This window comes from Halichoerus grypus, chromosome 11 (genome assembly GCF_964656455.1).
Source record: "Halichoerus grypus chromosome 11, mHalGry1.hap1.1, whole genome shotgun sequence".
NCBI lineage: Eukaryota > Metazoa > Chordata > Mammalia > Carnivora > Phocidae > Halichoerus > Halichoerus grypus.
The window spans coordinates 56,235,841-56,253,294 of record NC_135722.1 but is presented as its reverse complement, the minus strand read 5'-3'; the positions used below and the strand labels follow the sequence as shown (position 1 = coordinate 56,253,294).

Here is a 17,454-nt window from a genome sequence, read left to right as displayed (position 1 = left end):
TTTAAGATTATTAGCTGGCCTGATTTCAGTATTGTTGTGTCTCAGGGAATAGGACGGTCCAAGGAGAAGGAGAGAGAGGGGGATGCTCAGTTGGTGGAGCAGTCAGAACACACACCCTTATCATCAGTTAAGTTGACCATCTTAAATGGGTGTGGTTCGTGGAGCCCCAAAGCAATTGTAATAGTAACATCAAATGATCACTGATCACAGATTACTGTAACAAATATAATATAATGAAAAACCTTGAAATATTATGATAATTACCAAAATGTGACAGAGACATGAAGTGAGCAAATGCTTTTAGAAAAATGGTGCCAATAGACTTGCTCGATGCCCAATAAAAGGAGGTATGTCTGTACTGGATAGAAACCTAGTGATGTCCTTTACAGTTAACTTTTATAGGACATTCAGTGTTTTATTCCATAGTGATTGTGGTTGGGCTGGTTGCGAAAGTACATAATAGGTGATCAGTAAATATTTGTTGAGTAAATGAATGAATCTGCTTTAAAAACCTACGGTAGATAATACTTCTCTTGAATTGCCTCAAGTTTGCCAAGCAGTGTTGCTGCTCCATTGTGAGTTTTGAAGAGAGTTTTACCTTAAGTTTTGTTTTTCAAATTTTATGTCTCTTAACTCATTTGCATTTCTTTTCCAGTTTCTTTTTAAGGAAACTTTGGGAAAATGCTTATGTAACTGAATGATCTTTTTAACCAGTTGTGATTGTGCTTGAAGGCTCATTTTCTGTAATGATTCTGTTTTCTTTGCGGTTTTAGGGACACATCTATGTAATCTAGGGGAGCTAGAGTAATAAATGTTTTCACATCTGAAAGGAATTGAGCCAAACACAAAAATACCAAGAATTTAACATTTTGGGGTTAGGAGAAATATAAGCAAAGCGTAATTTTTCAGCTCACTTACTCCAACTGTTTTATTTGTAGATGAAGAAATGAGGATCAGATAGTTTGAGACATATGCGGAATTCACTAGGTGAATTAGGATTCATGAGCCTGGGAGCCTTGAACCTAATGTTATTCCTCATTTTATTTTGCCATGTTGTTACCAAATTGGAATCAGTTAAAGTCACGGAAGAGATCTTTCTCATTCACCGTTGCCAAATGAAAACATAGTGTCATTTTACCTCAGGTCAGAGCCATAGTGAGGTCCTGAGTTGTTTTCTGAGCCAAAACATATAGAAGAATTATTAAATTGTGTTTTGTAAACCCTTAGTATTAGGTTGAAGTTATTTTTAAAAATGGTAATCAGTATTTTAATTGTTAACCAAGATATTCATTTAATTAGATTTCCTAATAGGCTAACCAATCTCAATAATCAGGAATTTACTAAGGCTATTTTTTCAGTGGGAAGGAGAAGACACACAAATCAGATCATTAGTGTCATGTCTTTAATTTCTTTGGTGGCATGCATATATGAAATCACAACAGTGTAAAGAGTGAAAAGCAATACTAATCCTTTGTTTCAGGTTCTGAATGGTTCTTAGTGGTCCTTGAATGGTATATTTGCAAAATGAATTAAGTAAAAGAAATAGTGGTTTATAATTTAAATATTTACTCTTTTAAAGATATTGCATTATTATTTTCAAAAACATGTCCTACTTCACCTCCCTTCTATTTTATTCTGTTTTATACCTACGAAATACATTGTAACTCTGGTTTATCAATTTGGCATAATGTGTGCAAAATTTTTTGTAAAAATTACTACTTTGGTAAAACTCCATTTAGAGCTGAGTTTTTTTCAGTTATAAGGATAGGGTGAAGTGATGGGAAATAGAGATGAAATTAGTATTTGAAGAATTCTGTGAAAACACTGCTCAGATTCTCTGAGCACTGGTTTACATTGTCTGTGCAATCTGTGTAATCCCGTTCAAAGATAATGCTGTTGGGATGCCTGGGTGGCCCAGTTGGTTAAACATGCAACTCTTGATCTCAGCTCAGGTCTTGGATCTCAGGGTTGTGAGTTTAAGCCCCACATTGGGCTCCACACTGGGCATGGAGCCTACTTAATATAAAGTAAAATAAAAATTTTTTTTAAATGCAAAAGAAATTCACAAAGATGATGCTATTTGCCAAATACGGTTTTTGCACTATTAGATACTCCATAAAAGTTGGAAATACATAGCCAATTAAGGTAAAAAGAGGAATTGATGATAAACATACATAGTTGGTAACATATTAACTTCTGAAATGTTCACTAATGGCATTTGATAAAGTAAATTGTAATACAACCACATTGAGGACTGTTATATAAGTCTAATTTCTTAAAAGGCATTAAATATCATAAGAAAGTGATAGTGTTTCAATGAAAAAAATGGGGCAACATGATCCTGAAACTTTGTCAAAAATATACAAGACTAGAATGAAATAACGTAAAATAGTAATAGTGGTTGCCTCTGGGTATTAGGATTGTGGACCTTTTATTCTCTTTGTGGGCATATGTTTCATTTTCTGTACAGAATTGTGTTATTTTTATAATCCGTATGAAGCATAAAACAAACATTTTTCCACTGCCATGCTCACGTTACCTCAATGAAATGAAGTGCTCAGTGACTTGCAAGGAAGAACATTTGTCAGTTTTTAAAACAAATACGGTCTTTTGGAAATGTTTTATGTAGTATTTTTAGTTCACATTTTTGAGCCATCACTTGAGCTTGAATAAATTATTTGAACTGTATAAACATTTGCATTCCATTGAGAACACTGAAGCTAAAAGTATAAAGCAGAAGCATGAATCTTTCTGAATAACCATTTTTTAATATTTAGAAGCTTTGCTTCAGGTTTGGTAATTTCCTTCACTGTCAGATTTGGGGTATTTTGTTTTTTGTTTTATGTTTCTTTTTTGGTCAAATGTCCATTGACAAGCCACCTCTTTTAAGAGGGAAATTTCAAATGGGAATATCTATTATATTTAGCCTTTTATATTTTATAATCTTGAATGCTTAGATTTATGTAAATTTTTTCCTGATTTTTAGAGGAACAGAAGGAAAATGAAAAGATGAAAAGTGAAGAGCAGCCAGTAGATTCAGAAAACTGTTCTACACCCAGTGCTCTGGAAGAGGCTACTGTGAAAATAGAAAAAGAAGATGAAAAGGAACTTGTCAAACTGCCGGTCATAGTCAAGCTAGAAAAACCTTTGCCAGAAAGTGAGGAAAAAAGGATTATCAAAGAAGAAAGTGATTCCTTCAAGGAAAATGTCAAACCCACTAAAGTTGAAGTAAAGGAATTTAGAGCAGATCCTAAAGATATCAAAGGTAGCATGGAGAAGCTAGAGCCAGAGAGGCTGGAGTTTGGTGGCAATGTTCGATCTTCTCAAGAAATCACTGAGAAGTCTACTGAAGAAACCGAGAAAATTAAAAATGATCAGCAGGCGAAGATACCACTAAAAAAACGAGAAATTAAATTGAGTGATGATTTTGACAGTCCAATCAAAGGACCTTTGTGTAAATCAGTTACTCCAACAAAAGAGTTTTTGAAAGATGAAATAAAACAAGAGGAAGAGACTTGTAAAAGGATCTCTACAATCACTATTTTGGGTCATGAAGGGAAACAACTGGTAAATGGAGAAGTTAGTGATGAAAAGGTAACTGCAAATTTTAAGACAGAACAAATGGAGACAAGGTTTTATGATACAAAAGAAGATAGCTGTAGCCCCTCTAAAGACAGAAGTGTCATCGTGGAGGGAAATGGAGCAGAGTCCTTAAATTCTGTCATAACGAATATGAAAATAGGTGATCTTGAGAAGGAAGTGGTCCCTACAGGGAAAGATGCAGATAGTTCAGTATCAGTCTTAGAGTCCCAAAATCAAAAAGGGCAATTAGAGGAAACTGGTCCTCCGGAAATGGAAATCTCTCTTGAGACTTCTGAGATGGCAAAGGATCTCTCTTTGAAAACTGCTTTATCTGCCACTGAATCTTGTACCCTGAAAGTTGACGAGAAGTCTCCCAAAAGTAAAAAGGATAAGCGCACACCAGTCCTAGAATGTCTTGAAAAGTTAGAGAAGTCCAAAAAGACTTTTCTTGATAAGGACACACAAAGATTGAGTCCAATACCAGAGGAGGTTCCAAAGTATACTCTAGAATCAGTAAAGCTAGTCTCTCCTGAGGCAGCTGAAACCTCGGCACCATCTAACATGACGGACGACTGTGAGAAATTAGCCTCAGAAAAGGAAGTGGTGGAATGTCAGAGCACAAGTTCCACTGAAAGTCAGCCCCTAGAAAAAACAGACCCAGAAATTCTACAAAAGAATTCCGAATCCACCAAGGTAGAAACAGATCATCTGGACAATGCCCAGACCTCTGGCACAGAGGATCATTCTGAGACAAAGGGTTCTACGCAAAAAAGCAAATTTAAATATAAGCTGGTTCCTGAAGAAGAAACCACTGCCTCAGAAAACACAGAGATAACCTCTGAAAGGCAGAAAGAGGGCATCAAATTAACAATTAGGATATCCAGTCGGAAGAAGAAGCCAGATTCTCCTCCCCAAGTTCCAGAACCAGAAACCAAGCAAGAGAAGACAGAAAAGGAAGAAGAGAAAACAAATGTAGGTCGTACTTTAAGGAGGTCTCCGAGAATATCTAGACCCACAGCAAAAGTGGCTGAGATCAGAGATCAGAAAGCTGATAAAAAAAGAGGGGAAGGAGAAGATGAAGTGGATGAAGAGTCAGCAGCTTTGCAGAAAGCAGACAAAAAAGAAAATCTGAAAAAAACAGAGAAGGATACGAATTCTAAAGTAAGCAAGGTAAAATTCCTCCTATTCTCCTATTTATTAGAAATAATTGGGCCTAAGTGTAGCTCTTGATTTTGGTTAAAAAGAAGTCATTCAAAGAGCACTTTAAAAAAAAAAAAAAAAGGTATCTTTCTTCCTATATCTGAGATGTCTTTTCTCACTAGTTATCCCCAAATATTAAATTTCATGCTGTATAATCTTGTCATCTTTTAAACTTTTTCTCTATTACAGGCAATGTGGGAATATATATTCTCTTTGTAAACTATGCAGGTAATACCTAACCTGTAGGATTGAAAAATTAAAATGCCTCATAAACACTATTAAGAGTTTGGGATACATCTCTTTCCAATTCTTTTGCCATACATTAATATGTATGTTCATAAATATTTACCCATTCACTTAAAAAATAATTGAATATGTTCATTTTTCTATGAATTTTTCACTTAGCACTGTGTCTCTGAACTCTTTCCATGTCAGTAGATGTAGTCTACCTTTTGGTTATTGATGGCTACACAGTTTTCCATAGTGTGGATGTACCTCAGTTTATTTAATCACTCCCTTATTGATTGACATTTAGGTTGTTTCCAATTTTTCACTATTACAGGCAATGCTGCATTGAAGATCCTTTTGGACATAAGTGAGTATTTCTTTAGAATAGACTCCTAGAATTGGCATTGCTGGGTCAAGGGGCATGTGTGTATTTTAACTTTTGATAGCTGTTGCCACATTGCCCTCCCCAAAAGGCCCCGTTAGTATACTCTCCTTACCGTGTATGAGAGTGTCTGTCTTCCCCCATTTAATCATTAGTCTTAGAAGCCAGAATTCTCTTTTCTATGACTCTTTTATTTTAAGCAAAATCTAGTACAAATCTACAGCTAGTTTATAGGAGTTTGTTATAATGAAAACTGCTACTTTTATTTTTAATTTATTTAAGTGATCAGATTGTTCTCCATTGTAAGTGATCCTTTGTTCCCTGAAATACTAAATTTTTAATTCTTTAAAAGCATTTCCCCGTCTGTTGTTAGAATTATTTTGGTCTTTGATGGGGACTTACACTGTAGGAATGAACTGAACTATGAATCAAAAGACTGAAACCAGGTGGTAAAAAGCAGTTTACAACATTATAAACTTATTCTCTGAATAATACATTTTTATATTTGTCAGGATTTTTATATACAGTTCTGACCCATAAAAAATTTTACATTCATCTCTAATATGGGAATTTAAACTTTTATATAACAATATGTGAGAATATAGTCAGTGCTCTCTTAGAGAGCCTTTAAAATGAGCATGGCCTTTGACCCAGAATCCTCTTCAAGGAATTTATCCTAACCACAGAGGTTTGTAAAAATTTATATTTACAAGGAGCCATTTTTTGTGAAAGTGAAAAACTGGGAAACTACCTAAATGTCTGTCTAGTAAGGGATTAGATAAATACAGCTGTGTGATGGCATATTATACAGTCGTTTACAGTGATGTTAATAATATATTTTATGACTAGGGAAATACTTATAAGACAGAATGTTCATTATAAACCCCCCTAACAAAAGTAGAATAAATAATGGAAATAGGTACCAAAATTTAATAGTAGGTAGATCTCTGATGAAGATACAGTAATTTTCATTTTCTTCTTGTATTTTGACTAAAAATTGACATATAATGAGAAGCTTGTTTTTTAATGTTCTTATTATACCAAATTATTCCAATTTTTAATTTTATATAAGGTAAAACCCAAAGGCAAAGTTCGATGGACTGGTTCTCGAACACGTGGCAGGTGGAAATATTCTAGCAATGATGAAAGTGAAGGGTCGGACAGTGAAAAATCATCTGCAGCTTCAGAGGAAGAGGAAGAAAAGGAAAGTGAAGAAGCCATCCTAGCAGATGATGATGAACCATGCAAAAAATGTGGCCTTCCAAACCATCCTGAGCTAGTATGTACCTGATCTAAATGAACAATATTCATCTTACTGGCATGCTGTGGTTACCCAAAGCAGCCTACCTCTTCTGGGATTGATCATGATTTGAAATTTTTTAATGCTGCACAGCTTTTGTGCACAAAATAACCTTTATTTCTATTTCTCAAATAATAACCCAATTCTGCTTTCATTCTACTTGGTTTATATATTGATATTTCCTCTACTTAAGGATACACTCCTAACCTCTTCTCACAGATCAACAAATTAATTCAAATTTTTCTCTTCTGTTCTTCTTTAAATGTTTCTTCTTTCCCTTTAATTTATAATGATATTTCTGAAGTGACAACTTTAAAGAAGTAAGGCCTAAAGGCCTTATTGCTTTCTGTAGCAACATTTAAGTCAAGTAGTAACCTAGTAGGGCTTTAAACTTTAGAAAATGGGGAATTCCAAAACAAAACACCCCCCCAAAAAAAACCAAATGAAAAGGATGAATTCTAGACCAGATATCTTCAGAAGAATACTGACAGTGGAACTTACCCAGGAAGTAAGTTCTTCAAAAGTAGCCTAAATCAGGAAATCCAGTTCCTAACCTGTTTATATAATTTTTGCATTTCATACGAGCTTTCTGAAGAGCCTATTGAAGAAACACTCTTTTTATACCCAATTCTCTACAATTGGTCTGTTTTGAATAGATGTGACTTTCAAGGCGATTTCTAACCACTAAGTAGAAAGAAAAATAAAGAAAGATGCTTCCATGTAGGTAGAACTTTGTGTAGCAGAAACTTTTCAAAATCCAGTAAAGTTTGGAAAATTCATGTGAGCTGGTTCTCCAAGGCTCTTTTTCCTAGAAAGCAGTGTGGGATGATGATAGGAAAAGCATTAGAGCCAGACCGTCGTGGATGTAGGTCTGGCTTCCACCACTTACCGGGTGCTCTCTTCTCAGTATCTTAATTTCTTTGTTGTAAAATGGGAATACTACTACATACTTCTTTTGAGGGCTTTTTGTTTGTTTGTTTGTCTTTTAAAGGAGATAGAAGTTTATAGAACACACCACAAGGGAGCAGTGGACAGGACAGCAGAGGAGAGACTGTCTGCTGAGGGTTGTTTTTAATAAGTTATGTAAAGTTGGCTTAGCACGGTTCCTGACATCTATTGTGTGCTAGTTTAAAGCTATTTCTGGTTTACTTGTTCTTTCGCTTCCTTAATGTTACAGTCATATCTGGAAATTAAATTTATCAATAATGTTTATCATATTCCCATAGTTTCAGAGGGTTCAGAAACAGAGAAGGAGTTTAGCTCTGAGAATAGATGTTGAAATTATGCTGAGAAGACCCTTCCAAGAATTTTTATGATCATCAGGCTGTGAAAGTTAGGTCAAGATTTTTGTGTGGAGAAAGGCCAAGAGAAGATTTGAGGTAGTGGTCTTTTCTGCCCTCCAAATCAAAAATTAGCACCTGTGTTCTTTCCCTGCCATTTCTAATATCTTTTTAAACCAAGAGAGTGCATTTTGACTGAGGCAGCAATAGATGTTAGCAGCAAAGGGGTGTGAGGAAATGAGAAGTAAAATGAAGTGAGCAGAGGTGATGTTGAGGAAATGGAGAAAGTTGTACCCTTCTTGGAACACACACATAGGACTTTCATTTATTTGGTTATTTTAATAACTGCTCTGAAAATCCCATTCCTGGCTACTCTGCCAAAAAAGAGTGACATTAGAAACTGAAGATGTGGTGGATTCCTTATGCCCAGTGTTTAAGGATAATCATAAATCAAAATGTCAAGCAACTATGATGTGTGTAAGTGGTACAGAAATGACGCTGAATTAGAAGGACATGGTCCTTGTCCTCACTGAGCTTACAGCAGAAAAACAATAAATTCATTGATGAATCTGGAACTCTATGGGGTGTTCCACGTGCTTTAGTCAAAATCAATGGATCATTGCCTGAGGCTTGGAAATCTTACACAGTAGGATTTTAACGGAATTTTATCTTTATTACAGAATAAGAGACAAACATCACTTTTTAAATAAATTATATTCTAAAAGTTTACTTTTAATTTTGTTATTTGAAATTTAGATTACGTTTTACCATGCAAACAATGTGATAAATGAAATCAGGTGCCCAGGGTAGTCTACATATGCCCGTGTGATCGGTCGGTGTATAACTGAAGTTAAACACTCACATGACTTAGTATTGAGTTCTGGGTATTGGCAGCAAATGGTGATGCATTGTAAGGAGAAGGGGGAAGGCAGCTTTTCACTTTTAAATCGCTGCACTTGGGTGCACATCCCACTGCTCTCCTCTAAGCCCCCGTGGTTCGTGTTAGCAATTTAGAAACTGCTTTACATATATACTACAGTTGAACAAATAAATGAAGTGTGGAGAATTGGAGCCACAAATGAACAAGGTCAAAGGCTAGAATGAGCCCTGTGGTACTGGATTAGAGCTGGAGATACTGGTATGAACTCATGCTTATTTTAATATAGATCTGTGTGTTTACATGGATTGCCCTACATACATATATATCATAGCTCTGTCCTCTGAGAGAGCCTAGAAGAGGTGATACCTAGTATCATAGCACTCAGCACCCAGATGTTTGTTTGTTTCTTTTTTTTTTTTAAGATTTTATTTATTTGAGAGAGAGCAGGGGGAGGAGCAGTTGGAGAGGGACAAGCAGACTCCACACTGAGCAGGGAGCCCAACGCAGGACTCGGATCCCATGACCCTAAGATCATGACCTGAGCCAAAATCAGGAGTCCGACACTTAACCGACTGAGCCACGCAGTTGCCCCCCAGATTTTGGTTTCTAAATAGCATTGTCCAATAAAGGAACCAGGGCTTCTAGGAGAAATGGCTAATACAAAGGTGTGGGCAGAGAAAATACAAGATGTGCCAGGAATGTCCCATAGTGTCAGAAAGTAAAAAAGTGCTTAAAATAAAGGATGCAAATGAGTCCTAAGGAGAAAGAACTAGCAATTTGAACAATAAATTAAATAATGGTTTTAGATTCTAACCCAAAAAAAATAAATCTTCGTTAGTTGATCCTGATATAAAGTGACTGAATAAACAAATAAATGGGGGAGAAGGACATATTTTCTTTACAGAAGAATTCCAAATATTAGAGGGCATGAGGGAAATAGGTAATCATCATTAGAACACCATAGTAACAACTGTTGCAAGCAATAATGTAGGACTGATGAGCGCTAAAATTAGTGGGTGAAATTTATTAATTTTAATTAATAAGTTTTAACTTGTACCTCCAAATTCTTTGATATTCCACCCTCCAGAAAGTGCAGCTTAATCCTCCTCCCCTTGAGTGTGGGCTGGACTTAGTACCTGTAATGAGAATAGGTATGGAAAGTGAAAAGTAGTAACTTTGCAGTGATGAAAACCAACAGATACTACCGTAACCAAGTGATCAAGGTTAATATTATTAGTAATAGGTCATGATGATATCACGTACCCCCAGATATGATGCAGTAAGTAGGGCACTTCACCTCTGTGGTATTCTCCAAAACCCATAACCTCAGTCTAATCAAGGGAAGACCTCAAACAAACCCAAACTGAGGGGCAGTCTACCTAATATCTGACTAATACTCTTCAAAACTGTCGAAGTCATGGAAAACACAAAAAGACCAAGCAACTGTTACAGATCGGAGGAGATTGAGGAAACATGATTAAATGCAATATAATATCCTAGATTGCATTCTGAAATCAGAAAGAGAACATTAGTGGAAAAACAGGTGAAATCTGAATAAGGTCTGTTGGTCAGTTAATAGTGATGTATTGATGTGAATTTCTTTTTCTTTTTTTTTTTTAAGATTGATTTATTTGACAGAGAGAGAGTACAAGCAAGGGGAGGTAGAGAAGGAGAGGGAGAAGCAGGCTCCCTGCTGAGCAAGAAGCCTGATGCGGGGCTTGATTCCAGGACCCCAGGATCATGACCTGAGCTGAAGGCAGATGCTTAATGACTGAGCCACCCAGGCGACCCTGATGTTAATTTCTTAATTTTGATAAATATCCCATGGTTATGTAAGATGTTAACATTAATGGAAGCAGGGTAAAAGATTTATGGGAATTCTATCTTTGCAACTCTTCTGTAAATCTAAAATTATTTAAAAATAAGTTTTTTTAAGTTAAACATTCCTGAGTGTGCATTTTAAATTTCAAAGAATTGGTCATCTTACACTCAAATAATATAAAATGACAACTTAAGTCTAATTATTGTTAGCCTTTGTTTGTGAACATGATGGTCCTAAGTATAGCTCCATTCCTCATACCCCCTTTGTCCCTTCCATATTTGAATTTTCATTATAAAAAGGATCATGAATGTTTCTTACAGACAGGTAATTGAAATGCTATTTAAAGTGGGAATTAGGGATGCCTGGGTGGCTCAGTTGGTTAAGTGTCTGCCTTTGGCTCAGGTCATGATCCTGGGATCGAGCCCCGCGTTGGGCTCCCTGTTCAGCAGGGAGCCTGCTTCTCCCTCTGCCTGCTGCTCCCCCTGCTTATGCGCTCACTCTCGCTGTCTCTCTCTCTCACATATAAATAAATAAAATCCTTAAAATAAGTAAAGTGGGAATTATTTGTATTTTTAAAATCCTATGTGTGGTAGGGAAGTTTATGATGCTTGAACTGTAAAACTTTGTTATAAGGGATATGTTGTTACAGTCGTCAAGGCACACTAAAAAAGGTTTATAACTCCAGGTCAGAAGAACTTGTAATTTGGGGTACCTGGCTGGCTCAGTCAGACCATGTGACTCTTGATATCAGGATTGTAAGTTCAAGCCCCATGTTGTATGTAGAAATTACTTAAAAATAAAATCTTAAGGGGACGCCTGGGTGGCTCAGTCAGTTAAGCGTCTGCCTTTGGCTCAGGTCATGATCCCAGGGTCCTGGGATCGAGCCCCGTGTTGGGCTTTCTGCTGCTCCCCCTGCTTGTGTGCTCTCTCTCTGACAAATAAATAAATAAAATCTTTTTAAAAATAAATAAATAAAATCTTAAGAGCTGCCTGAGTGGCTCAGTCAGTTAAGTGTCTGACTCTTGATCTCAGCTCAGGTCTTGATCTCAGCTCAGGTCTTGATCTCAGGGTCATGAGTTCAAGCCCCACATTGGGCTCCACGCTGGGCATGGAGCCTACTTTAAAAAATAACTAAAATTAAATAAAATCTTTAAAAAAAAGAAAGAAGAACTTGTGGGTTGCCTGGGTGGCTTAGTCGGTTGAGCGTCCGGCTCTTGGTTTTGGCTGGGGTCATGATCTCTGGGTCATGAGATCGAGCCCCCATCAGGCTCTGTGCTCAGCGTGGAATCTGCTTGAAATTCTTTCCCCCTCCCTTCCCCTCCTCCTCTGCTCCTCCCCACGCTCCAGCTCTCTGTCTCTTTCTCTCTAAAGTAAATAAATCTTAAAAAAAAAAAGGACTTCTAATTTTTCGCTAAATTTTGTAGTTTAACATATTGCAAATTATTTTTTTTAATGACGTGTTAGATCCCAATTAGAGCTTTTTTAGTTTTATGCAAATAAAGATACTGTGATATAGAGTATTTCTTAGTATAGTACCAAAAAATTATTGAAATGTCTTTAACTTCAGAGGCATTGAATTTTAGTCGTGGAATTAGGTTGACATTTCCGTGTGGTTTATTTCAGATTCTTCTGTGTGACTCTTGTGACAGTGGGTACCACACTGCCTGCCTTCGCCCTCCACTGATGATCATCCCAGATGGAGAGTGGTTCTGCCCCCCCTGCCAACACGTATGACCCAGCACGCCTTTGTTTTTAGTCTTCGGTGTTATATTCCAATGAATAATACTTCTTGACAGCCACTAAACATTTTTCATTTTCAAAGCAATTTGTAAATATTGTTTACCTTTTGTTTAAAGTTCTGTGAAATTTGAGACTCTTGAAAAAAACTACCTTTTATTAATATCTTTTAGGCCTTTGTTTTTTTTTCTCCCAAAGCATTTTTCAAAGACCTCTAATTTTTATAAAATTATAATCTCTGATTTATTTTTTTCTCACATTTGTTACAGGCACAAAGCCCCAAATTAAAATGATATATGAGGGAAGAATTAAGTTTCTTTATCCCTTTGTTTCATCCTCTTTTTCATTTCTGCCCACCTCCTTCTTTTCAGTTTTATGGATGGTATTATGAATTATGTACCACTATGATGCTACTATAAATAGAAACATGGATTATATTTCTCTTATATCGTGATTCAGGTGAATTTCTTTTGAAAGCTGAAGAACAGACTGTTTTTATGTAACTGCACTCACAGGGTCATTTCTGTCACAAGTCCAGTCTCATCTCACTTTAAAAATGATGGGCTTTATTGCATTTCCCAGCAAACTGGACTTCCTTGGCTTAGCATAGCTTTTTCAGTTATATTCTTCAGCTCCGTTTTGACCCAATCACCATGTGGCATGGTTGTGTAATTTCTTCCCATTCTCTTTTTTAAAAATAGTGATTGGCACCATTATATTGTATTATACATAGAACCTTCTCCCTTAAAAATGCTGTGGGAGTCTTAAAACTTTTTCATCACTGTCATGTAAACATGTTGAGCCAGATGCTATTTTAAACGTTGATTACCACCAGCAACATAGGCATAGAATGTATTTCTTGATGAGGCTAGGAGTTTCCCCAACGTGTGTGTTACTGCAGAGATACTGTGCTCATCTTCAGTTCAGTGGATGCTGAGGCACCTCTTTATGTCGTTAAACACAAGGACTATCTCCGTGTTCATTCACTGTGTGAGCCCTCATCAGCTCTCAGAATAGCATAGTATCGTGAGCCAGCATGCAAGGGATAAATGTTTGTGGAAAGGTGTTAAAAATGACACTCATGGGGGGGTACCTGGCTGGCTCAGTCAGTAGAGCATGCGACTCTTGATCTCAGGGTCCCCCGCTGGGCCTAGAGCTTTCTTTAAAAAAAAAAAAATAACACTCGTGTTTTGCTCTTTCAGAAACTACTGTGTGAGAAATTAGAAGAACAATTGCAGGATTTGGATGTTGCCTTAAAGAAGAAGGAACGTGCTGAACGCAGGTATTGTGATAATGTGTCTTAATGTTTTACTTGGGAATTTGATAATACAGTTGTTTTGCAATATAGGTTAATATATCTATCTAAAATAATTATTGGCAAACTGTGACCCATGGGTCAAATTTGGCATGCTCCTTAATTTTGTATTGCCCACTAGGAATGTTTGTTTTCCATTTTTAAATGATTGAAAAAAATCAAAACAAGAATCTTCATGACAGATGAAAATTCTATATTCCAGTTTCATTGTCCATAAAAAAAGTTTTATTGGAACACAGCCATGCTCATTTGTTAATGTATTGTCTGTTGCTGCTTTAACATACAGCAGCAGAGTTGGGTAGTTACGGTAAAACCTTTTGCCCTGCCACACTTAATTTATTATCTGTCCTTTTACAGGAAAAGTTTGCCAACTACTGATCTAAAATATTTATCAAAACCTACTCTGAATAAATATTGGCCCAGTTATTGTGGAGGATATGTACCTTACTAAGTATGTAGTGAGTACAAGAAAATTCTCAGAACTGCTCTAGTTACCCATGTCATCTCTTTGGGTGGGCAGAATTAACACCGCTAAAATAAAGAGCATTTAAATGCTGAGCTGTGTCCTAAGAGTCATAACTTATAGTCATAAGATATGCCTCCCTTTCCAATTTACCATTGCAATGTAGTCTTAAAGCAGTTGGAGAAGACTTCTTGGAGGAGGTAAGACTGGAGTTGAATCCAGTCTTTAAAAGGGGGCTCAAAATCAGCATAGTAAGTTTATGTTTATTTATATTTATTTGTACCTTCCTTGATTATTCTATTGCTAAACAGTTATTCATGCCTACTGTGTACCAAACTGAAGAGAAAAGGTGAGTGAGTGAGAACTCACCTCTGTCAGAATACAGCCGTATTGGCCAGTGGTATAGTAAAGTAGACAGATCATGGCATATTCGGAGCAATACAGGAATGCCGTGGAGGGGCATTTTAGTTCTGATAGGGGTTTGGGTTATCAGGCAAGTCCTGACAAAGTGTGAACAAAATGTGAACGTGAGGGGGGGAGAGTGGTAGAAGATGAAGTTGTAAATGCAGATTGAGGCTGAACTGTGAACAGTTTGGCATATCGGACTAGGGGATTTGAATTATTCTCTACAGGTAGTAAGAGAGCCATCAAAGGAGAGATAAGTATAATCAGGTCTCTATTTCAGAAAACATGCCCTCGTAACAATAAAAAGGAATTAGAGTTGAGACTGTTGCAGTGGAGTCCAGGAGAGCCGGTGAGGCCTGAACTAGGACATACCTTATGTAATAAAGTAGAGGTATTAAAAGAGAATTTTCAGAACCTTAATCAGGAGGATTTGATGCCCATTTGTACATATTATGAGAAAATTTAAACAATGTCTCCTGGTCCTACTACCTTCATTTGCTGCTACTGTAACTTTTACCTGCTATCTCATAGTCTTCCCCCTCCCCCCAAATTTAGCTTGCTTTAAGACAGTCAGGTAGCTCATTTGATAATCCACTCATTTTACTCCCCCATACTGTGAACTCAGTGGTTTCAGCCTCCAGATCCTGGTTTTTTCCTTACTAGTCAGCTTCAGCTCTCTGGTTTATAATGGATGCTACTTGGTTTAAAGGCAAAATTAATCTGTATAAAGTTGACTAGGAGATAAAAATACTTCATTTTTAAAAAATCAGTTGTCTAAATACCTGTGTATTTAGAAACTCTGGGTAATAGTCCTTTATATAATTATTAGGACTATTTTAATATTCACAGTTGTTCCTGTTTTTATTTTTGACACTAGAAAAGATTTAACTAAGGATGCTTCAAATTAAATCATAATTAAAGATTAGGCATTTTCTTTATTCTTTTTGAAATCTGCCTGCCCTTCTGAGAAATGAGCAGTTTTGTGGAAAGGCTGGTTAAAAATTTTTGACTACTGCCTCACTATAGGGTATATTGTTGCAATTAAGAAATACTTAAAATTTTAGAAATTTATGTTAAAATGTGCCACAATACTTATTCACACTATTGGTCTTCCCATTTACTAACTCATTTGCTTTCCCTTCTACTTTTGGTAATCCTCTTTACTTAAATGTCATCCTTTAAGAGGACATCCAAAATTATGGCTTTAGTTCACACACTAAATTCTTTTTGAGATTGGATCACAAAAAGGAGAGTAAAGTTACTGTTATGGAGAGAACAGTCTGCCACAAAGCCAGTTAACTGAATTATTGCTATTATTTTTTAATTCTTCCCAATAATCTGGTTAACAAAGTTTTCTTTATATATAGCTTCTAATATACATAGATCCTGATATATATGAATCCTAGGGGCTCTAAAGAGCAAAATATGTATATTTCTAAAGTAAAATATTAACTGTAAACTCTAGGTGACTCCATCTGTTTTTAAAAATGAGCATTTTTATTCATCCTTTTTAAAATCTGTAAAAATAATTTCTCTAGCACTCATCCTAGAAACTTAACGGCCTTGGTTACTCTCTATATCCTAGCACGGGAGCATCTTTCCCTTTGTTCATACATTTATTCAACATTTAACCAACATGTAGTGAGCACCCACTTTATGCCAGGCAGTGTAATCAACATGAAGTGTATATGTGGTCTCTACATTAAAGGGCTCTACAGTATGGTGAAAAAGAAGGATTTGTCAATGAGTAATTAGTGACTAGCCAGAAACTGTCTACAGAGCTGGAGCTGTGATGCTCTGTGAAATTTGACGTTTCAGAAGTCCCTTCAACTGGTTGGTAAACATCCCTTCCAGAACTTGGTGCAGGAATTATTTGGGAATTCAAATAGCTCTGTACTTCCAGAGTACTTTTACTAGTGTTTGCTAGCAGAGAGTTGGATTTAATCAGGGTTGGAATTTTCCAGGTAATGTAACAGAGGGAAGGAGAGAAAGAGACAAGGAATTTGAAAGTGTATGCAAAGGAGTATTTATAATGATGGACCGTGGAGTCTAAGCCAGGTAAGGGGGAAAGTAAGGACACAAGGGAGTATTGGACAGTGAAAAGAGGCTAGGGTCGATGGATAGAGGTCCCACTGGAGTTAGGGAATTGTTGAAATCAGTGTACCAGAGGGAGTAAGCCGGAAAGTGAGCCAGTAGACGTCAGAGTATAGGTTCCCTGAAATTGAAATTTTAGGAAGGGTGTGGTTATTTGTAATGATGAGGTCTGGGCCCAGTATGATCATTGAGCTAGGTGGTGGTGAGATGGAGTGGAAGAGGTATCTTTCTATAAGATTACTGAGCAAGAAAATGCTGTGATGAGAAATCATACCTACCTTCAAGAGCCTACTCAACTGTTACCACCTATTTAAAGCCTCCACTTTCTCAGCTCTTCAAACAAGTTATTCCTTCTTCATGTTTCCATTATACCTGTTCATAATGGACTACAGTCAGTTGTTGAATAATTGTGAGGACAAGAACCGTGTATTATTTGCCCTCAGGATTCCCAAGCCTGACACAAATCATGACCTCAATATGGTGGATGTGAACTGAATGTTTTTCAGTTGAGTTGAGATAATAATAAAGTGAAAGTAGAGATTTTGAGGTATAAAAGAGGAAACTGATAAAACAGTAAACTTGGTTAGTGTAGGGATAGATATGTGTTGAACATATTTAGTAACAGAGAACTCAAGTTCTGACTTCTCCATGAAGCCTTCCCTGTTAATTTCAGCTAGTACTGTTTTTGCCTTTCCTAGTTTTTAATTCATTAACTGTACTATTTTAAATCAGGTTTTGATTAAAATAACTTTATCATTTTCTTACA

The 17,454-nt window shown here is 36.5% G+C and overlaps 1 protein-coding gene across 2 annotated transcripts in view; it reads left to right on the top strand.

Annotated features, from left to right (window-relative positions):
• Positions 1-17,454, top strand: part of RSF1 (remodeling and spacing factor 1) — a 163,839-nt gene that overhangs the window by 125,126 nt on the left and 21,259 nt on the right. The window contains exons 6-9 of one of the 2 annotated variants that reach the window (XM_078058583.1): positions 2,987-4,743; positions 6,465-6,671; positions 12,298-12,402; positions 13,614-13,693. In XM_078058583.1, coding sequence (XP_077914709.1) covers positions 2,987-4,743; positions 6,465-6,671; positions 12,298-12,402; positions 13,614-13,693 — 2,149 coding nt within the window. Of the gene's footprint in view, positions 1-2,986; positions 4,753-6,464; positions 6,672-12,297; positions 12,403-13,613; positions 13,694-17,454 lie in introns of both variants that reach the window. The other variant, XM_036113388.2, reaches the window with a different exon arrangement.